The sequence below is a fragment of the Chiloscyllium punctatum genome, chromosome 5 (genome assembly GCF_047496795.1).
Source record: "Chiloscyllium punctatum isolate Juve2018m chromosome 5, sChiPun1.3, whole genome shotgun sequence".
Classification (NCBI taxonomy): domain Eukaryota; kingdom Metazoa; phylum Chordata; class Chondrichthyes; order Orectolobiformes; family Hemiscylliidae; genus Chiloscyllium; species Chiloscyllium punctatum.
The window spans coordinates 58813119-58836861 of NC_092743.1; the positions used below are offsets into that span (position 1 = coordinate 58813119).

The window sequence follows — 23743 nt, forward strand, 5'->3', positions numbered from 1 at the left end:
TAGTGCTGTTTGGTAGCAGTGCTAACCACTGAACCACCATGCCCTCCCTGAAAGCATCAGTGCCTTATTCTTTAACCGTTGCTGTTTGGACTTGCAGTGGAGTTAGATCAGAGCAATGCCGCTTATTTTAAAATCAATGCAGCCTTGGTCATTGTTCCACTTGAAACTCTCTCTTACTCCCGAGCCTCCACATACTTCAACTGATACACACTTCTTTCCCCATTGCTCATCTCCGAACAGCCAATTGGCAACGTATAGTCTTGGAAGCAATTGTACTCAGGCTCAACATTTGCTGAGAAAGTGCAGTTGCAAAAAGTGTGAGTTTTTACTCTATTTGCGCAAAGGTAAATGAAAGGTTGAAGTGACAGCTTTTATAAGAGACTGTAAAACAAATCAAATTGTAACATGAAACATACAAAATTTCAATGAAAACTTGAATACAAGAGGGGTTTTTCTGGACATTAGAAGTTTTTTTTTGTTAATGCTATGGTTAACAACTTCATCACTCTGTAAGCACACTCAATAGTGCCAGTCAAGTTTTCAGCGATGTGCAAAACACAGCCTGAATTGGATTGACCGACAAACAAGTGGAACCCACATTGACAGGGCAATAAATTAACTTTTTGTAAATAGTGGGGGTGGACTGTACAGTGGGACGCAAGTCTCTTTTGATATTTTGACCATTTGTTGTTTTGGTTGTGTGATAAGGCATTGACCCAAGGAATGAAGTTTTGACAAGATTTTTTTTAAAACTCAGTATTACAGGTTTTGGGCAAGTAATGTCTAAGTCAGTCTCTTCCACCTGCTCTGTTTCTTCCCAAACAAGAGAGTTACATTTGAATGTACAGCAATGGGCAAAGAGTTGGAATGTCACCAACTAACACTTCTGTTTCTTTAACTTCATTTTAATTGTCCCTCCCCTAATGTATCAATTGTTGGCTTCTTGATAAACTTGAACCAGATTTGCAGCTGGCAGCTGATATACCCTTCAAATTGAATTATGGACAAACTCTTGTAACCGCACTTCAGGATCAAATTTGTCAGAGGAAAATAATGAATTGTTAACATATCTGGATTTGAAGTAGAGGTGGTCCTTCAAAGCTGTCTTAACTGAGCTCAAATGAATGACAGATATCACAAGTGCCAAGTAACAACCACATCCAACTCAAGAAAATTAGACCTTCTCCCCTGTACTTTCACTGACCTTAACATAGACAAATCTCTCTTACCAACACCCTGGGATTACCATTAACCAGACACTGGAGCAGTCATATAAATACTCAGGTTACATGCACAGGTCAGAAGCTGGAATTCTGTGGCAAGCTTGAAACTCACCTCCTGACTTGCTAAAGCCTATCCAATAACAACAAGGCACAAATCACAATGTGATAGAATATTTTCCACTTTCCTGAATTAGAGTAGCTCCAACAATGCTCAAGAAGCTTGACATTGTCTCGGGCAGAACAGCCTACTTAATCAGCGTCACATCCATCACTATCTTAAAACATTCATTCCCACACCACCAATATATAGTGACACTAGTATGTACCATCCACAGACACAATGCAACAATTCATCAATGCAACAATTAATCAAAATTCATCATTCAATAACACCTTCCAAACCATAAGCACTTATCAAATAGAATGACAACAGCAGCAAATACATGAGAACACCACCACTTACAGGTTTCCCTCTAAGCCACACACCATCCAATCTTAGAATGAGACCACTGTTCCTTTACTCTTGCTGGATTCAAACCCTGGAACTCCTGACCTGACATCACTGTGGATACAGTGATGTCCTCACAACACTCAAGAGGGTTGGAAAATAAAAACACCATTGTGCTACTGAGACTTTTATAAAGCTCTGGTTAGGCCCCATTTGGAGTACTGTGTCCAGTTTTGGTCCCCACACCTCAGGAAGGACATACTGGCACTGGAACGTGTCCAGCGGAGATTCACACGGATGATCCCTGGAATGGTAGGCCTAACATATGAGGAACGGCTGAGGATCTTGGGATTGTATTCATTGGAGTTTAGAAGATTAAGGGGAGACTTAATAGAGATGTACAAGATAATACATGGCTTGGAAAGGGTGGATGCTAGGAAATTGTTTCCGTTAGGTGAGGAGACTAGGACCCATGGACACAGCCTTAGAATTAGAGGGGGTAAATTCAGAACAGAAATGCGGAGACATTTCTTCAGCCAGAGAGTGGTGGGCCTGTGGAATTCATTGCCGCAGAGTGCAGTGGAGGCCGGGACGCTAAATGTCTTCAAGGCAGAGATTGATAGATTCTTGTTGTCTCGGGGAATTAAGGGCTATGGGGAGAATGCGGGTAAGTGGAGTTGAAGTGCCCAGCAGCCACGATGGAATGGCGGAGTGGACCCGATGGGCCGAATGGCCTTACTTCCACTCCTATGTCTTATGGTCTTATGGTCTTATATACCTACGCAAGATGGTTGTGTAGTACAGGTAGACAACCCTTTATCCAAAATTTGAAAAGCTTCAAAATCTGAAGGTTTTTCGTGAAGTTTTTTTCTCATTAACAAGGTTATTTCACGTGCAAACAGTTAACCTAACTCCACACCCATGATGCATGTCACTCAGATGCAACGTGTGGGGGCGTGGTCTAGCATTGGCAGGCCTCTATTCTGTTTCAGGGCCTGTTTTACTCACAGTGCATCTGCTGTTTGATAAGATTTTTTTAAAAATTTCATCATCAAACCATCACTTATTCTGAAATTCGAAAAATTCTGAATTCCGAAAGTCAGCTGGTCCCGAGCATTTCAGATAAAGGATTATGTACCTGTACTTCAAAAAGAGCAGTTAGGAATTGCAACAGATGCTGGCCTAGCCTTTTACATCCTATGAAAGAATAAATAAAAAAATAAAGCCATGACCCCCACCCCTCTTCTGCTTTGCAACAAGCAGGAATCCATCACCACGTTTGAATTTCCAATTCCAGCTATTGAGAATTACAATGTAGACTATATGGAGTGCAAAACATTCTTCAGGAATAAATCCCATTTACAGAAGTTCAGTGAGCTTGGGTGTAGGTTGGGTGAGTGATGAAGTCTAGATATCACTAATTTGCACAAAATGCTACCAAACTAGAACAGGTACTTGTAAGTGACACTCTAAATCACCATTAAGGACCATCCTAAGGGTTTAAATGTTCGAATGTTTGTGGATGTAAAAGGGAAGAACCCCAGCACCAATACCTCCAGATTCCATTAGCCAGAAAGACCTGAAGATTTTGGACACTCCTGGCTTGGATACTGGATTACTTGAGAGGGTTGCACGGTGGCATAGTGGTTAGCACTGCTGCCTCACAGCGCCAGAGATCCGGGTTCAATTCCCACCTCAGGCGACTGTCTGTGTGGAGTTTGCACATTCTTCCTGTGTCTGCGTGGGTTTCCTCCGGGTGCTCCGGTTTCCTCCCACAGTCCAAAAAATGTGCAGGTTAGGTGAATTGTCCATGCTAAATTGCCCATAGTGTTAGGTGAAGGGGTAAATGTAGGGGAATGGGTCTGGGTGGGTTACTCTTCAGAGGGTTGGTGTGGAATTGTTGGGCCGAAGGGTCTGTTTCTGAGTTTCCATCATAAGATGTGTGATCAAGGTGTCATCTTGACCAGTCATCATGAGCTGATCACTGGGCCACAGTAAAGTGCATTAAACATTTACTCCTTCACTACCAACATACAGTGGCAGCAGTTTGCTGTAAATGAACGACAGGTACCAAAGCTCCTCACGCAGACACTAGTTGGATAATACAACCATTGATTTATGTGTGCTCAGCCTCTTTATCGTGGCGTGGATTCACACTATATTCAATGATGGCTCCATGGCACTAGATGTAAATGTGGATTTTCAGTAGCAGGTTTTTTATCTATAAACATAACTAGTGCAGGAGCTTTGCACTGGAATGGTTCACATCTTCCCTTGTGGAATCCAAAGAAAGGCATTACATTTTGGTCATACAATCACTAAGCAAGGCCAAAATGAATCAGGAGGCATATTTTCTAATGAAATTCCAAAGCCCTGTGACAGTTAATGTAATGAGCTATTTGTAGATTCCCCTGTTCATTTTCAGTAATTCATTTTGAAACCATGTCCTGGAAATTATTTTCAGTAATGTTAGGGTATTAGCTCTTGCTGGCATGAAACTTTAAGGAAGATTTTGACATTGAAAAATATTGGCAACGATTGGATAGACATGGGAAGACTACTATGAGTCACGGACTTATGAGGAGGAGGTTGATGTTGATGAATGGCACTAAACACATTTTTTAGTTTTTTTTGTCAACTGGTTTAACAGAAGTGATACTCTGTCGTAAATTAATGTGTTAACTTTTGATAAACTAACGGAGATGAATGTTTAACAAGCTAGAATGTCATTCACTAACAATACCAACAGTAATTTCTAAACTCAATGTAGTTTGACAAGAAACAATGTAGCCTTTCAATGGCTCATCCACAGACTGATTGCTTCTTGTTCCTCACCAGCCACATCCCCTGACTTATTCTCCCAGAAAAGAGTTTGTTCAATCGTTCTTTCACAATTCCAACTTCCCAGTTATTCATTGGTTCTCAGTTCACCTCTAAGCTACTCATTTTCTCAACACATTTCCCTACAATAGATGTGCCAGTAAAAAGCGTGACTCTGTCACAGCCTAAACTAAAAGCAGAAAATGAAGAAGAATATCAACAGCTCTGGTAGCATATGTAGAAGAAAAAACAGAGTTAATAATATGACGCTTCTTCAGAACTGATTGGTCATGGCTGACACTCTAGTGCAATACCACTTTTCAAATGAGACATTAAATTGAGCTCTAACTCTGCCTGATTTATAACATCACATTGAACTATTTTGACGAACAGCAGGAAATTATCACTTGTGTCTTGGCCAATATTTAGTCACAAAATATACAGATTTTTTTGTCCATTAACTAACTGCTGTTGGTGGGATCCTGACATTTTCAAAATAGCTGACCTTTCCTACAATTCACAGGAACTGGACTTCAAAGTAGTTGATTGGCTGAAAATACTTTGACATGTTTGAAAAAGCACTTTTTAAATGCAGGTTTTCCTTTCCTTAAATTTCATCAAAGACTTGCAGCCTATGGTGTAACCTGCCAATCTGCTTCTTTGTCCAGAATCATCCTGAACATCAAATACAAATCCTAGTATCTTTCTTCATCTACTACCATTTCATTAAACCTTTCTTTACCCATTCTCTTTCCCTTCAGCTCCAACAGCATGCTCATCAACCTTTTTGTTCCTAAAATGAAGACAATCAATTCAGCTTCTTCTGTCTCAAACTCCCTTCCTCTGGCCGAACCTGTCATAAGGTCCAAGCTAGCCCTGAAAGTTTTACAAATTCTAATTTATCCTTTACCATCTTCCATTCCCTCTCTAACCTCGACCTGTCTGTGAAATCCACCTGATGCTGTCTTGAATCGATTCCCGCCTAGGAACCCTCCAACCACAAGGGATGAACTCAGATTTCTCCAGTTTCCTCATTTCCCCTCCCCCCACCTTGTCTCAGTCAAATCCCTCGAACTCAGCACTGCCTTTCTAACCTGCAATCTTCTTCCTGACCTCTCCGCCCCCACCCCACTCCGGCCTATCACCCTCACCTTGACCTCCTTCTACCTATTGCATTTCCAACGCCCCTCCTCCAAGTCTCTCCTCCCTACCTTTTATCTTAGCCTGCTGGACACACTTTCCTCATTCCTGAAGAAGGGCTTATGCCCGAAACATCGATTCTCCTGTTCCTTGGATGCTGTCTGACCTGCTGCGCTTTTCCAGCAACACATTTTCAGCTTGAATCGATTCCCACCAACTAACTGCCTTGTTTTCCCTTTGTTGTTCCAATATTCCCTTTACTCAGGTATTCTCCACCTTTCTTTGAAAACTACTGGTGTCAACCCCTGAGAAAGAAACCCTTAACCTCGCAAATACAATTTCTGTTCCTGTTCAAGGGCCATGAATATGTTGTCAGTATTGTAACCAATGCTCATTTTTTCCACATCTATCCTAATCCTTGAATCGGTCTAATAAGGCTTCTGTCTGTAATAGTTCTAATGAAAGTCACAAATGGCATCCTCTAACAGATGGTGGTACACCATCACTCTTCATCCTTCTTGACTTCACTTCAATTTTGGATATGAATGACTACACCATCTTCCTCAAATGCCTCTTTTCTCTTGTCCAGTAGAACTAGATTTGCTTGATTCCATGCTCATCTAATGGACCAGTTACTTGTCCTGTTACCTCTATATTCCTTTGAGAATTTATCCTTATCTGAATACCTCTGGCAGCATAATCTGCTGACAGGTTCCACCAATAACATGCAGCTGTACCTCTGCACCACCTACCCTGTCTTATCCAATGAACTGCAAAATCCTCCAGGTGAACATAGATAATACCAATGTTTTTGAACTGCACTACAACTCTGAATATTATTACTAACTAAATCATTTTTTCTGTCCATTGTATCAGACTGCACACTTGCCATCCTACTTGACTCAGCATTGAGTTTACAGCGCACTATCATTTCCTTCACAAAGAGATCATATTTTGATTTTTATCACATTGGTCATCTCTGTCCATCCTCACTCCATTGTTGAAACTCTCATCCATATCTTTCTGACCACTAGAAATGACTTCTATTATTCCATTTGAACCACTGAAAGGGTTAACATAGCACAAACATGTCTGGGCAAACATAGGAAGTAAGCAAATTCTAATCAACAAGGCTTAGCACAGCACAAGCATGCCTGAGCATGACCAGGAGAGAATGAATCCTGACCAATAGGGTAGGCAAGCAGCCAAGAGCAAGTTGTGAGCAGACTCTGACTGAGAAACAGATATTCTATCAATTGTACAAACTTTGCTATAACCATTTGTGCAATTAACGAATCATGTGAACACTAATGTCCATTGAATGTTGAGATTATAAGATACACAAAAGAACATTTAAGGTGTATCAGAGGAGAGACGTTGTTCTGTCCTTTGGTTCCCTTGCATGTGCTTGAGTAAAGAAGACCGGTGAAAAAAATACCTCGCATGTCTAGACTGGGTTATTCTTCCAACTTCGCAACATGCCCATTCTACATCTCTCATAAATTACAGGCCATCTAAAGCTTCGCTACTTCAATTCTATTGTCCATTTATCTATCATCCCTCTGCTTACCAGCTTACTTTATTTCTCAAAGCTCAAATTTAAAATATATTTTTCAGTTGCACCATTGCTCCTTATCTCTGTGACCCTCCCAAGTTGTAAAATCTTCTGAGGACTGTTTGTTGCTCTGTTTGTGGCATCTGTAAATCGTTAACTCCCCATTGTGAATGTTCTTCAGTTTTCCAGGCACTGATGCCTGTCATTCCCAACCTATAATTCCATACCTCTTCCTCTATCCTAATTTTCCTATCCTCCTTTAAAGCCTTTCTTAAAACTCACCTCTTTTACCATGCTTTTAGTAATCATTCCTTGCATCACCTCCTTTTGCTTGGTAGTGATTATGTCCTGGATCTTGAGAATATTTTGTTATTTGTTTGTGGGTATAGCTGGCAAGGATAATTTGTTGCCCAGCTCTAACTGTCCTTGAGAAGGTGATAGTGGTTTGCCTTCTTGATTCACGTGTACACTATCTGGTATAGGTGCATCTACAGTTCGGAACAGATTTACAGGGATGTTGCCAGGGTTGGAGGATTTGAGCTGGAGCATTGGTGACCTTATAGAGGTTTATAAAATCATGAGGGGCATGAATAGGACAAATCAACAAAGTATTTTCCCTGGGATGGGGGAGTCCAGAACTAGAGGGCATAGGTTTAGGGTGAGAGGAGAAAGATGTAAAAGGGACTGAAGAAGCAACTTTTTCACGCAGAGGGTGGTGCATGTGTGGAATGGGCTGCCAGAGGAAGTGGTGGAGGCTAGTGCAATTGCAATATTTAAAAGGCAGCTGGATGGGTATATGAATAGGAAGGATTTATAGGGATATGGGCCAAGTGATGGAAGTTGGGACTAGATTGAGTTAGCATATCTGGTCAGCATGGATGAGTTGGACCGAAGGGTCTGTTTCTGTGGTGTACATCTCTATCGTTTTTAGGAAATCAGTTCCAGGAATTTGGTCCAGTGAGAGAGCTATACAGGATTTATGTAAAGAAAAGTAGTATACAGTATTTCTAAGTCTGCATAGTGTGTGACTTACAGGGGAATTTGGAGGTTCTAGTTTTCCACTGGAGAAGGTGAGGACTACAAATGCTGGTGATCAGAGTTGAAAAGTGTGGTGCTGGAAAAGCACAGCAGGTCAGGAGAATCGACATTCTGGGCATAAGCCCTTCATCAGTAATGTTGGGAGGGTGTTGGGATGGGTGGGAAGTGGGCTGAGAGATAAAATAGGAGGGGCTTGGGGCTTGGGGGGGAAAGGTAGCTTGGAAGGCGATAGGTAGATGCAAGTGTGGGGGTGGGGTGGATGGTGATAGGTCAGAGCCAAAGGTGGAGTGGTAGGTGGGAAGAAAGATGGACAGGTGAGAAGTTGAAGAGGACAGGGCCGGGTTGGAGGGTTGGATCTGGGATGAGGTGGGGGGAAGGGGAGATGAGGAAACTGGTGAAATTGATGTTGATCCCGTGTGATGGAGAGTCCTAAGGTGGAAGATGAGGCGTTCTTCCTCCACGCTTCGGGTGGCTAGGACTTGGTGGTGGAGGAGGCCCGTAGCCACCCGATGTGTCAAAAGGACCCTTGGTAAGTTCCTGTTGTGCATTTCATATTTGGTATGCTGCTGCTACTGCAGCACACACTTGTAGAGATAATTTTTATGATCATGGATGGAGTGTTGATCAAGGAGGTTGCTTATGAGGATGGTGTTGAGCTTTTTGAGTATTTTTAGAACTGCATTCATCCAGGGAAGTGGAGAATATTTCATCACAGTCCTGACTGGTCAGGGGTCAAATAATCAGGAGTTAAGTTACTCATTGAAGAATTCTCAATCTCTGACCTGCTCTATTGATACATTGTTAATATGGATGGTCCAGTGGTCAACCTCAGGGTATTAATAATGGAAAATTCAGTAATGGTGATACTGTTGAACGACAAGTGGAAGTGGTTAGAATTTCTCTTGATAGATCTAGGCATTGACTGGCAGATGGTGGACAAGGTATCAGCATCTGAGGAGTTGGTACTGAACTTTGTGCAGTTGTCAGTGAACTTTCCCACCTTATGATGGAGTTCTGGTTAATGATGAAGTAACTGAAAAGGGTTGGGCCCAGGACAGTACCGTGAGGGACTTCTGCATTAATGTCCAAAGGGATGAGATGATTATCTCCAACAACATAGTTATTTTCCTTTCTGTTTTCCTGTCTAAATTACTATAACCACTGGCAAGGTCTCTCCAGTTTAGGTAGGGTTTTTTGTTACTGTCTTGATGTCGAGGGCAGTCACCCTCACCTCACCTTTGGAATTCCTTTCTTTTATCTTTACTTCATTTCAAGGCTGTAACATAGCACTGTATCGCAGCTAGCTTATGTATTAAAGTCATTGTTGAAACAGAAGACATGAAAAACATATTGCATGAAGGTCTTGTCACTAAGGCTCAAGGCAGAAAGTGAAAATATGGAGGCATTTCAGAGAGCAACTCCATAAGGCAATCCTGGTATGAAAGATTGAGGAATTTAAGCTTTTAACCTTAAAAGGAGCAATTGAAATATGACCTCGTAAAAGCATTTATAATGCTATAAACTGTATCGAAAAGGCAAATCTGGAAACACTACTTTAAAATAAGCCAGTACAATAGGTAAAGGAGACTGGTGTTTTTTATGTAAAATACATTGTGATGGAAAAGTCAACCCCTATTAATTTCAGATGTGAGGGAATATAGATGAAGATTATGACTTTTCCTAATAAGGATGCACACAACGTGAACAAGTTGATAATGATTATACTTAATAATTTGATGTAGAATATAGGAGTCTGGTCTTTACTTTCTTCTATTAGTATTTGTTAATTCCATGCTCCAATTTGTTTCAATAATTGAACTATTTGTTCTAACAGACGACTACAGTGAAGAAGAGGAAGTGCATTCTATGGGTTACAAGAGGTTTGGTGAGTACCAATGACTAATAGGGTTTTCAAAATATAAAAGACTCTTTTGCTAAGGGTTCCTAATTTCACGTAAAGGAAAATTAATGAATTTGTAACGGAATCTCTTTCAGAACAGTTATTTTGAGATGAGTAAAGAAATCTTCATTAGAATAAATCCAGTAAAGTTACCTCTTACGTCAAATGTATCTGGAGAAGGGAGAAATGGAGTTACTTGTGTTTTAGGGGTATCACTAAATTAAATTTTTAATTGTGAATGAATTCTTTGAAACACTTAAAGTTTATAAAGAAAGGTCTCTTTATAAGCAAATTACTTTCAGTCCAAGTATATTTCAGAGTTCAGTATACCTCACAAAAGTGGAGAATCTTAGAAGCTAATATTTTACATTGTCTATCAAATTTTCTCTCTTGTGATAAGTTTTGGTCTGGAAGGAGTACTGTAAGGAATATTTGTAATGCCTTTAAAACTTCTGTAGAATCTGTATTTGTTTTTAAAACTGTTTGCAAAGGACTTCTGAGGGTTTGCATCAATTGTAAAGGAATTAATTGTACTTTTTTTGGATAAAAGAAAATGTTGGTCCATGTGACCTGGCAACCTGGAAGCAATGCCAACAGGAAGGAAGTTACGCCCAAAAGCCATATGGATAGAACAGAGGAGAGCTGCAGCAAAGGGGAGAACAGAATATACAGAGTGATATAGACAGGTTCAGTGAGTGTGCAGAATCTTGGCAGATGTGGAAAAATGTGAGGTTATTTGCAGGAAGAATAGATGAGCTGAATATTATTTAAATGGAGAAAGACTGCAGACAGCTATTGCACAGAAGGATTTGGGGAATCCAATTGCATAAATCATAGAAAGCTACCATCCAACTTCAGTGGGTAATAACGAAGCCAATTGGAATGCTAACCTTTATTTTGAAAGGAATGGAATATAAAAATGAGGAGGTCTTACTAAAATGATAGAAAATGTTGATCACACAGCAGCTAGAACAGTTCTGATCCTCTAATCTAAGGAGAGACATATTGGCATTGGAGGCAGTCCAGCAAAGGTTCTCGGTTGATCCTGGGTATGGAGTGATTTTTTTCAATGAGAATTTTTCAATTAGGTTGGACTTACACTCATTGGAATTTAGAAGAATGAGAGCAGACCTTATTGAAACAGACGTCATAGAGTTCTTGATAAGTTAGATGCAAAGAGGTTGTGTCCCCCTTGTGGGACAGTCTCGGACCAGAAGGCAGAATTTCAAAATACATAGTCAACCATTTAGGACAGAGATGAGAAGGAATTTTGTCTCTCTGAAGGTGGTGAATCTGTGGAATTCTTTAATGTAGAGGTAAAGGAAAAATGCAGGAAAATGAAGTTGGAGATTATTAACTCAGGCGTGATCTCATTGAAATGTAGAGCAGTACGGCAAGGAGGCAGGACCCAAATCCACCTCACCTGGAAAAGCATTGATGTGTCCCACACCAATTAACAAAGCTAACTGGCTTCATGAGGAACCTGACTTGTTACGGCAACATACACATTTGCATGCAAGTTGTATGGATTGTCATGGTAGGGGGCTCCAATCTCTTTCCATCGCATGGTTGACCTGCAGTTACTTCCTGAAATTGAAATATGTCAGAAGAGTTTACAGGTTGAATACACAACCTGTTTAGCCTTGTTCTGAATGCATGTTCTTAGGTCATCAAATTGTGGAGTGGGACTTGCACTTGGAGCTAAGGATATCAACACTGCACCAAAAGGCCTCCATTGTGATGCTAGTACTTTTGATATAAGTACTTCCTTTATTAGTTGAATAGTGTGATATTTTCATGAGATCTTGTTTTCTAGGCAGATGGTAAATAAGCAGACATGCTAAACAATTTGTGGGGGATTAAAGATTGGTCACCACAGACTAACCTATTGAATGGAAGTGTCCTCCAGAATATCACCTTAGCTTCATGAACTTCCCAGAATAGGAAGGTCTCTCAGAACTGTCCACTCTTTTTTTGTTTTTACTTTACAAATATGCTTTTTATAATAATGGATCATTTGTGTTTCTCTCTGATGTGGAGATCAACCCTATTTGTTCACATTAATTTCAATCGCCATAGCATTTTTGCTTCTCATTTTGATGCTGAAGGACAGTTACTTGAGAAATAGCTTGCCACTGACAGTGACACAATAAATATTTGACTGTTCATTTATTGTAAGACTGCTGTACTTTTGGACACATTGTTCAACAGGACAGCATCCATATTCCAGGCCAATGACAGACGTAACCCATCCCAACCACGCCAGGTGTGACGATACCTGATCCCATTTTTCAATTTCAGCTGGCTCTCATCTGTCAAGAGTATAGCTGGAAGTTTCCTTGGAGAAGTTTCCTGGAAGTTTCCTTCAAGTTCCAATATTGCAGCTCCACTCAAAGTTAAGCTGAAAATATATTTATGCAAATAATGTTTCTGTAGCTTTTTTGTTAGTTACGTTGGTGGAGCAAGAGGCATTTCAAAGAAATTTCAATGACTATAGTTAGAGGCCAACCTGTGAAGAGTTTTCTTCAAAGTAGTTTAACATTATCATTAAATAAATTAATTCAGAATTATGAAAGCAGTGATATCAGGACTGAATTGCAATTATCACAATTCCCAGACTAATGCTAATCCTAAATGTACAAAATGTTTGGAAGACTCGTGAACTTTATGTTGAAACTAGCTAGCATTATTAAACCCAAAATCCAAAGGAACAGTAATTCTTTTAGCGCTGTAGGTGTATCTGCACTTCTTTCAGTACTGATTGTGGTGACTGAAAAATAGTGAAACATGCAACCAATGACGAGGTTGAGGTTTCCAAATCTCAGTTTATTTTCATTGGAGCGTCTTAGCAGTAAGTATGGTGAAAATGCAGTCCAGGAAAAACATCAGAATGAATAAGAAGTTCAGATTGTTTTTGGAAAATTTACGATTGTCACAAGTGACAGGAATGTTTACTTTAGATCATCAAGATTTCACTGGTGTTGCCTGCAAATGAAGCTAAGATCAAAGGTGTTATATAATGTGGATTCAAACTTAAGTGAGTTCTTTCCTTGCTGTATTTGACTCTAAAGGGGTCATTTCCAAATTTTGCAGTTGCAACATTTGTCTCACTGCTGGGAATACATTAGAATTTGGGGCTTGTGTTGCACAATTAAGGATTGTATGACTAATAACTGGAAAATTATGTGCAAAATCAAAATGCAACACGTACTAAAAATCTGAAAACCAAACCCAGAAAAGCTGGAAACATTCAGCAAATCAAGGCAATATATTGGACAATTTAATATTTGAGGTTGATGACTAGCAGTTGTGAGGAAAGGTCATTGACCTACCATACTAACTCTATTGCTGTCTTCTCAGATACTGCCAGGCCCACTGAGTGTTTCCAGAATTTTCTATTTTTGTTTCATGTACAGCACACATCTGAATTCCTGAGTTATACTTTAATCTAGAAGCACCAAATCAGAAAACTATTCTTTAAATTGTGTCTTAAATTCTTTAAGAATTCTTTCTTAACTATTCTTTAAATTGAGAAAAAAAGAATAAAGGATTTTTGTTTTACTGAAAATGTAATTAAATTTCAGCTGGTGACTAATTTATAGTTCGATTCCAAGTTACAATGTTTATAGAATGTGGTCAGAGGTTGGTTTTGGTCAGAATAATACAAACAAAAGCCTTCCGTTCAGTCATTAAAATTCACATAGTGGTGAAAATTGGTAAGAGGCTGCAGTGCATATAAGTTTAGTTCAAAACCATCAGCATTGCAATATGGCAATATGGAGTTTCCGGAGGACAATGTCGACTCCAATGTGTACTTATCTGTTTCTTGCTTTCGTTATTACTGCTGACCTGAAACTTTGTATATCATGGGTTTAGGTGCAAATGATTTTGCTCCCATTTCTTGTTACAGCTGCGTCAGTATGCCAGATACTATTTCTTGGGTTTCCTGTGCTTGGGTGTTAATTTTCATACTGTGTAAAGGAGTACAGAAAAAAGCATTGAAACTATTAATCAACTGGGACAAAGATTACATTACATTGAATGTAAGTGTTTTTTTGGGTAATGCTGGGCCCATGTGAGCACCTAGACTGGTTTCAATTGGCTAAGAGGATTGAAGGGCTATTTTGGAGAGTATTTTTTTCCCTTGTGGTGCCTAGGTTTTATCTCTGCATTGTTTTAAGCTTTGAATAGGAGATTACATAGATGGAGAAAGAGTGAAAGTAGTGTTTAATCATGATATTTACCTTGATCGAGCATTTCTTCCGCCGCCTTCGCCTCTGCGCCTACTTTTTCAACCAGGACTCCCGCCCACCCTCTGACGACCCTTTCTCCCACCTCCAACACACCCCATCCACCTGGACACCCCGTGCTGGCCTATTACCAGCCCTCGATCTCTTCATAGTCAATTGCCGCCGCGACATTGACCACCTCAACCTGTCCACCCCTCTCACCCACTCCAACCTCTCACCCTTGCAATGTGCAGCCCTCCACTCCCTCCGCTCCAACCCCAACCTCACCATCAAACCGGCAGACAAGGGGGGCGCGGTGGTAGTTTGGCCCAACGATCTTTATATTGCTGAGGCTAAACGCCAGCTCACGGACACCTCCTCCTACTGCCCCCTTGACCATGACCCCACCTCCCACCACCAAACCATCATCTCCCAGACCATCCATAACCTCATCACCTCAGGGGATCTCCCAGCCACCACCTGCAACCTCATAGTCTCACAACCCCGCACTGCCCGTTTCTACCTCCTGCCCAAAATCCACAAACCTGACTGCCCCGGCCGCCCATTGTCTCAGCCTGCTCCTGCCCCACCAAACTCATTTCTGCATACCTTGACACGGTCTTGTCCCCTTTAGTCCAAGAACTCCCCACCTACGTTCGGGACACCACCCACACCCTCCACCTCCTCCATGATTTTCGCTTCCCTAGCTCCCAATGCCTTATCTTCACCATGGACATCCAGTCCCTATACACCTCCATCCCCCATCACGAAGGCCTCAAAGCCCTTCGCTTCTGCCTTTCCCGCCGAACCAACCAGTACCCTTCCACTGACAGCCTCCTTCGACTGACTGAACTGGTCCTCACTCTGAACAACTTCTCTTTCCAATCCTCCCACTTCCTCCAAACCAAAGGAGTAGCCATGGGCACCCGCATGGGCCCCAGCTATGCCTGCCTCTTCGTTGGACATGTGGAACAGTCCATCTTCCGCAGCTACACTGGCACCACCCCCCCACCTTTTCCTCCACTTCATCGATGACTGTATCGGCACTATTTCGTGCTCCCACGAGGAGGTTGAACAGTTCATCCACTTTACTAACACCTTTCACCCTGACCTCAAATTTACCTGAACCATCTCATATTCCTCCCTCCCCTTCCTAGAACTCTCCATTTCTATTTCAAACGACCGAGTCAACACGGACGTTTACTATAAACCGACTGACTCCCACAGCTACCTAGATTACACCTCCTCCCACCCTGTAAAAATGCCATCCTATATTCCCAATTCCTTCGCCTTCACCACATCTGCTCCCAGGAGGACCAATTCCAAAACCGAACAACCCAGATGGCCTCCTTCTTCAAAGACCGGAATTTCCCCTCAGACGTAGTTGACGATGCTCTCCACCGCATCTCCTCCGCCCTTGAACCCCGCCCCTCCAATCGCCACTAGGACAGAACCCCACTGGTCCTCACCTACCACCCACCAACCTCCAGATACATCATATCATCCTTCGTCATTTCCGCCACCTCCAAAAGACCCCACCACCAAGGATATATTTCCCTCCCCACCCCTATCAGTATTCCGGAAAGACCACTCCCGCTGCGACACCCTCGTCAGATCCACACGCCCCCACCAACCCAACCTCCACTCCCGGCACCTTCCCCTGCAACTGCAAGAAATGCAAAACTTGCGCCCACACCTCCCCCCTCACCTCCCTCCAAGGCCCCAAGGGATCCTTCCATATCTGTCAAAAATTCACCTGCACCTCCACACACATCATTTACTGCATCCGCTGCACCCGATGTGGCCTCCTATACATTGGGGAGACAGGCCGCCTACTTGCGGAACGTTTCAGAGAACACCTCTGGGACACCCGCACCAACCAACCCAACCACCCCGTAGCTGAACACTTTAACTCCCCCTCCCACTCCGCCAAGGACATGCAGGACCTTGGCCTCCTCCATTGCCAGACCATGGCAACGTGACGCCTGGAGGAAGAGCGCCTCATCTTTCGCCTAGGAATCTTCCAACCACAAGGGATGAATGCAGCTTTCTCCAGCTTCCTCATTTCCCCTCCCCCCACCTGATCTCAGTCCCAACCCTCAGACTCAGCACCGCCTTCTTGACCTGCAATCTTCTTCCCGACCTCTCCGCCCCCACCCCTCTCCGGTCTATCACCCTCACCTTAACCTCCTTCCACCTATCGTATTCCCAATGCCCCTCCCCCAAGTCCCTCCTCCCTACCTTTTATCTTAGCCTGCTTGGCACACCCTCCTCATTCCTGAAGAAGGGCTTATGCCCGAAACATCGATTATCCTGTTCCTTTGATGCTGCGTTTTTCCAGCAACACATTTTTAAGCTTTGATATTGGCAAACTTCAAGTTCTGTTGGGTCCATTCCAGCTCATCAATTTCTCCTGTTCATATAAGGGCATAACAACTTTAGAAGTAGGGGCAGGAGAAGACCATTCAGTTTCTCAAGCCTGCTCTTTCATTCCACAAAATGTTGGCTGATTTGCTTTACATCTCATCTCTTTTGTGCAAGCTCATTACAGCCTAGACTGTCTTGATATTTCAAGAGAAAATTATGTACCTCCTTTTTAAGTACTTTCCGTGATGCAGCCTCCACAACTTCCTGGGGTAGAGAACCCCAGACATATACCAATTGCATGTCAACTTTTTGTGTAAGTACATACCCTAGTTCTGGATTGTCCCATGACTGGAAAAAATCTTTCCCCAACTACCCTGTTGAGCTGCTCCCCCTCTCCCTCAGAATCTTGCATGTTATATAAGTCATGAATATGCAACTCCTCCCATGAACTAAATGTTTGAAAAAAAAAGTTTAAAATCTGCAGTATTTGGACCAGCATTTTGAACTGGGTTTCATGAGATGCTCGATTCCCCAAACTTTCATCTGCCTGACTAAAAAGCCAGTTGCCAACCCACCCACCAAAATTCCGACTGTTCCGCTACAAATAGTAGGATTTGAGCCCAATGTAGGAGAAAGTTCCAGCCCAAGAGCTGCAAGCTGGCACTTTTGTCATAACTGTCACATAAGTGGTCACTGCTGAAATGAAGGAAATCTCCCAAAAGAAGATAGGTAGAGCCTGGTCTAAGAGGTATGTCTGGGAATTTGAATGGCAGATCCCATTGAGCAAGGAGTTGGGGCAGTGGAAAGGCATGGGAACCTTGGCTTTAGAAGCCAAGGGCAGGGGTTAAAGTGGGAATATGGTCATAATGTGGGTGCCTTCCATGGACACAGATGATCCTTAGTACCTGACTGTAGTCTGCTGTCTGCTTTCCCTTGCTGCATGTAAAATAGTGTAAGGAGCAGAATGAGACACTTGTGCGGCAATGAATTGGACAATAAAGACCTTCACAGGTCAGAGTGCAGATGGGAAACGGTTCTGAGGGATGCAAGAACCTAGTGGGAAGGTCACCACTTTATTTATAACCTTTATTTACTAGTAATTGGCCTGTAATATCAAGCTCCTAATCTCTTCATCATTGTCTCCCCTTCCCATTCCCTAAGACAAAGTTGACTTAATTCACTTTGCCAATTGCTTCATCATTTTGAAAATGGCTACTAAATCTCTTTTCCATTTCTGCTTCTGTTGAAATAATCTCAGTGCCTCGAGTCATTTACCTAGCAATAGTTTCACATCCCTAATCTATGCCATACACTCTGGTTTTGCTGTATTGGCTCTTTTTAAATAAAGATTGTAAGCAAATTTGTTCACAATGCTTTAAAATGTTATTCCATGCTAAGATCTCTAGCTTCCAGTAGCTCTCAGGTTTGCCTGTTTGCCTGTTTTTCTCCAAGTCCGCATTAGGCCTACCTAATAAGCAAAATTACTATCAGTTGTAAATAGACTGTACTAATCAAAATACAGAACATAGGTATAGTTAGTAAGTTTGCAGATCACACCAAAACTGGAGGTATAGTGGACAGCAAAGAAGGTTACCTCAGAGTATAATGGGATCTTGATTAGATGGGCCAATGGGCCGAGGTGTGGCAGATTGAATTTAATTTAGATAAATGTGAGGTACTGCATTTTGGAATGGCAAATCAAGACAAAACTCACATATTTAATGGTAAGGTCCTGGGGAGTGTTGCTGAACAAAGAGACCTTGGAATGCAGGTTCATAGTTCCTTGAAAGTGAAATCTCAGGTAGATAAGTTAGTGAAGAAGGCATTTATTGTGCTTTCCTTTTATTGGTCAGAGCATTGAGTATAGCAGTTGGGAGGTCATATTGCGGCTCTACATGACATTGGCTAGGCCACTTTTGGAATATTGTTGGCAAGTCTGGTCTCCTTCCTATTGGAAGGATGTTGTGAAACTTGATAGGATATTGTCAGGGTTGGATAGTTTGAGCTATAGGGAGAGGCTGAACAGGCTTGGGCTATTTTCCTGGAGCATCAGAGGCTGAGGGGGTGACCTTATAGAGGTTTGTAAAATCATGAGGGGCATGGATAGGGTAAGTAGACAAGGTATTTTCCCTGGGGTGGGGGAGTCCAGAACTAGATGGCATAAATTTAAGGTAAGAGGGGAAAGATTTAAAAGGGACCTAAGGGGCAACGTTTTCACGCAAAGGATGGCGCGCGTATAGAATAAACTGCCAGAGGAAGGCTGGTACAATTGCAACATTTAAAAGTATCTGGATGGGTATATGAATAGGAAGGGTGGGAGGGATGTTTACCTAGTGCTTGCAAACGGGGCTAGATTAGGGTAGGGTATCTGGTCGGCATGGATGAGTTATGTGAAGAGTCTGTTTCCATGCCCTACATCTCTATGATTCTATGAATCTAACTGAACTTCTGTACATTTTTATGAGTTCTTCACAGATAGTCCACCCAGTTAGAAGGTGTCTAGGTAGCTCCCTCCCTTCACCCTCTCTTTCTTTTTACTCATCCTCCTCATTGTCTTGTTCTTGATCCATTTCATGTTTGCTTTTGTTTGTCAGTTTTAGTGCATACAGTAGCTGGAGGAGAGAGCTGTCTCTTTATAGGGGAAAGGTTGTGCCCTACGCAGCAACCACAACAAGTCTTGTCATTTGCCGAGCCGGGTGTACAGGGTTCCTCCAGAGGAGATTACAGTGGTGCTGGAAAAGCACAGCAGGTCAGGCAGCATCTGAGGAGCAGGAAAATCAACGTTTCGGGCAAAAGCCCCAGGCAATGGGAGCATTATTTCAACAGACCAAGGGTCTACTCTGCCACATTTCACATGGCTGTCTAGATTCTGAATGTCCATGCAGTGCACATGTGCATCAAATATGAATCAGAGTCACCAACAAGATAGTAGTCAGCTGATAGCACTTGTGGCCCAGTAAACATTGTGTGTTTGGATTGTGAGTTGATTAGATATTTCAGACTAAAATGAAGCAAAAGAAAGGCAGGATACTAAGTATTTTCAAGATAACAAGAATTAACCTACAAGAGTCTATGTATGCTAAGGCAATGCAATTTCCTGAGTGGTTGCGTGGGGCATCGTTAATACAGTAGCATCCACAAAGCAATGTAAGCGCAGCTTGATACCCCAAGCGTGCAATCTTAGTGAAGCCACATCATTATTTTACCAGTTTGCTTCTGACAAGCAAATGAAATGTGGTTAGTTGTAATGTACAGAGACCATCCCTTCAGTAGATGACACACTGCAAGTTTGCAAATTATTTCAGCTTCATCCTGGAAGGAGCCAAATGCATGAATGTTCACCAGCAAAATCACCTTCACTGCTCTGTGCTGTAATTATTGTCTTACTCTGATATTGTAGTTGTAGCTGTAAAAGCAGGCACATTTCAATAAGGACACCTACACTGAAGCACGGGATGGGCAAGGTGATGGCATAGTGGTAAATCACTGGACTATTAATTTATTCGCAGCAATGTTCCTGGGACTTGAGTTTGAATCCCATTACACAGATGATTTGAAATCACGAAAAAAAACTGGAATTAAAAATTTAACAATGACTTTGAAACAAGTATTGTAAAATTCCACCTGGTTCAGTAATGTCCTTCAGGGAAGGAAAATTACAATCCTTACTGAAAATAACAAAAGCTGGGATCACAGTGGATCAGACAACATCCATGAGAGAGAGCAAGTTAATGTCATTTAGATTTAAAACATTAGCATGCTGTCTCTGCATGGATGCTGTCTGATCTGTTGTGATCTGCAGCATCTGTTGTTTCAGTACAGATTCTAGTATCTGCAGTAATTTGCAACTACCATCCTTGCCTTGTTGGACCTATGTGTGGCTCCAAACCCTCAGCGATGTGATTGACTCTTAAATAAAGGCATGATACTAGACAGATCTCCGAGCGTTGACCTAAGTACTGGAAGTGACAATGGTAAGCATTGTAACAATAGTAAGCAACCCTACATACAAAGTTGTCTTTACCAAATATGGAGACTAGTGCCAAAATTGGGAGAGATGTTTCATAGGCTAATCAAGCAATAACATATCATAGTCATACTCATGGAATTATACCACTCTTAGAAAATACCATCGGGCAATCCCACTGGCAGGACAGTACTACAGAATTGACAGCACAGTTTTATACAGCCAGGAATGAGTTGCCCTTGGGACCCCATAAAGTCTCATTAGGTGACAATAGGTGAAAAATGGGCAAAGAAACCTACCATTGATTACCACATACCACCCTCTCCTCAGCTCAGGAATCGGTGCTCTTCCTTGTTCAATACCACTTAGAGGATACAATGGGGTGGCAAGAGGTCAGAATGTACTCTGTTTGGAAGACTTCAGTGTCCACCAAGAGTGGCTTAGCAGCAGTAATACTGATAGAGGTGGTCGGGTCCTAAAGGACACATAGCCGCAGGTAGTGAGAGAAACAACAAGAGGGAAAATCATGCTTGACCTTATCCTCACCAATCTGCCATTTGCAGATTGATAGTACCAGCAAGAGTGACCACAGACAGCTATTGTGCAGACCAAGTCTCATCTTAAAGTTAATAATACCTTCCATTGAGTTGTGCAATGCTATTACTGTGCAAAATGGGGCAGACTTCGAACAGAGCTAGCAACTCAAGACTGAACATGTATGAGGCACTGTGGACCATCAGCAGCAGAATTGTATTCCAGCACAATCCATAATCTAATGGCCTGGAATATCCTCCACTCTGCCATAACGATCAAGCTTGGGATTGTCCATGGTTCAATGAAGTGTGCAGGAGGCCGTTTCCAGGAGCAGTACCAGGCATACCTAAAACTGAGTTGTCTACTTATGAAGCTACAAAACAGGACTGGTTGCATGCCAAACAGCAAAAGCTGCAAATGATAGACGGAGCTAACCAATGGATCAAATCAAAGCTCTGCAGGCCGAACTGCATTCAGTCATGAATAGTGGACAATGGAACAACTTAATAGATAAAGAAGCTCAACATCCTTTATGGTGAGGGAGCCCAGTTCATCAGTGCAAAGATAAGGCTGAAGCATTTGCAATAATCTCCAGACAGAAGTGGTCAATAGATGGCCCATCTTGGCCTCCTCCAAACTTCTCCAGCATCACTGATGCTAGTCTCCAACCAGTTTGATTCATTCCACATGATATCAAGAAGTTGGAAGCACTGAATATTGCAAAAGTTGTAAGCACTGACAATATTCTCGCAATAATATTGAATATGTTCTCCAGAACTTGATGCACCCCTAGCCACACTGTTCAGTACAACTAGAACACGTGCATTTATCCAGTAATGTGGAAAATTGCCCAGGTATATCCTATACAAAAAAAGCAGGACAAGTCAAACCTTGCCAATTACCACACATCAATCTACTCTCAGTCGTCAGTGGGAACTTGTTATTAGTGCTGTCAAGAAGCACTTGATTTGCAATAATGTGCCTAATTTGTGTTCTGCCACCACCATTCAGCTCCTGACCTCGTTACAGCCTGGCTCAAACATGTACAAAAGAGCTGAATTCTGGGGGTCAGGAGAGAGTGACTGCCCTTGACATCAAAGCCACTTTTGACAGAGTATGTGTCAAGGAGGTGCCAAGGAAGCCTAACAAAACTGGGGTAGATTGAAATCAGAGGGATAACTCTCTGCTGTTTGGAGTTATACCTGGCAGAAAGGAAGATGGTCGTAGTTGTTGGAGATCAATCCTCTAAATTCTAGGACATCTCGGTAGGGGTTCCTCCGGGAAATATCCTCAGCATAACCATCTTAATCTGCTTTAATAGTGACCTTGCCTTCATCAATGAAGTCAGAAGTGGGGACAGGCACAATGTTTAGCACCTTTCCTACAGATCCTTAAATACTAGAGCAGTCCATGTCCAAAAGCAGAAAAACTAGGTCAGTGTTCAGGTTTTGGGCTAAAAACTGACAAGAGATGCCCCCATAAATGCCAGAGAATAACCATCTTCAACAGGAAAGAATCTAGCCATTGTCCCTTGACATTCAATGGCATTAACATCATTCAGTCCTCTGCTATCAATATCCTGGGTATTATCGTTGACCACAAACTGAATTGGATTCGCCATATAAATACTGTGACTAGAAGAGGATTCCAGAAGCTAGGAATCCTGCACCAAGTAATTGACCTCCCAGCTCCTTAAAACCTGTCTACCTTCTCCCAGATGTAAGTCAGAAATGTGATAGAACACAGCCCTCTCTGCATGGAGGAGTGGAGCTGCAAGAAAGCTTAGCGTCATCCAGGATAAAGCAACCCGCTTGATTGGAACTACATCCACGTACAGTCAATCTTTTCACAACGAATGCTCAATAGCAACAGTGTATAACATTTAGAAGAAGCACTGCAAAAATTCACCAAGGCTGCTTTGACATCACTTTCCAAGCCCACAAACATTACCATCTGGAAGAACAAGTGCAGCAGATACATGGGAACATCACTACCTGGAACTTGCACTCATGATCCCAGCTTGGAAATATATCACTGTTCCTTCAATGTCACTGTGTCAAATTTCTGAAACCCCCACACTCCTCTACCTACACCAAATGCACTGCAGTCCAAGAAGGCAGCTCCCCACTTTTTCAAGGACCACAAGAGAATGGGTAATAAATACTGGCCAGTGACATCCCATGAAGGAATAAAGAAATTCGCAAATGCAACATAGTATGAACTAGTTGTAAATCCTGTAACAACTTTGGCCTGACAATCAACATGTAGAAAATATAAGTAACATTCCAAACCAATGTAGAAAGGCCTTACCTTGAGTTTAAGGTTTCAGTCCATGCTGTACTGTTGATGAGACAAGAATCACCTAAGGAAGTGTAACCTTTAGTAATCTTTGAACATAATCTGGGGACGAATCTGAGTAAGTCTGCTTTCAATAGCAATAGTTCTGCCCATTCTACTATACATATTGTGGACTATTTGCCAGGATCATGTCAAGATGTTCTGCCACTTTCTCTGAAACTGAA

At 42.1% G+C, this 23743-nt stretch overlaps 1 protein-coding gene across 1 annotated transcript in view; it reads left to right on the forward strand.

Annotated features, from left to right (window-relative positions):
- Positions 1 to 23743, forward strand: part of colec12 (collectin sub-family member 12) — a 208513-nt gene that overhangs the window by 2315 nt on the left and 182455 nt on the right. Inside the window, exon 2 of the mRNA XM_072570396.1 lies at positions 10059 to 10109. Coding sequence (XP_072426497.1) covers positions 10059 to 10109 — 51 coding nt within the window. The remainder of the gene's footprint in view (positions 1 to 10058; positions 10110 to 23743) is intronic.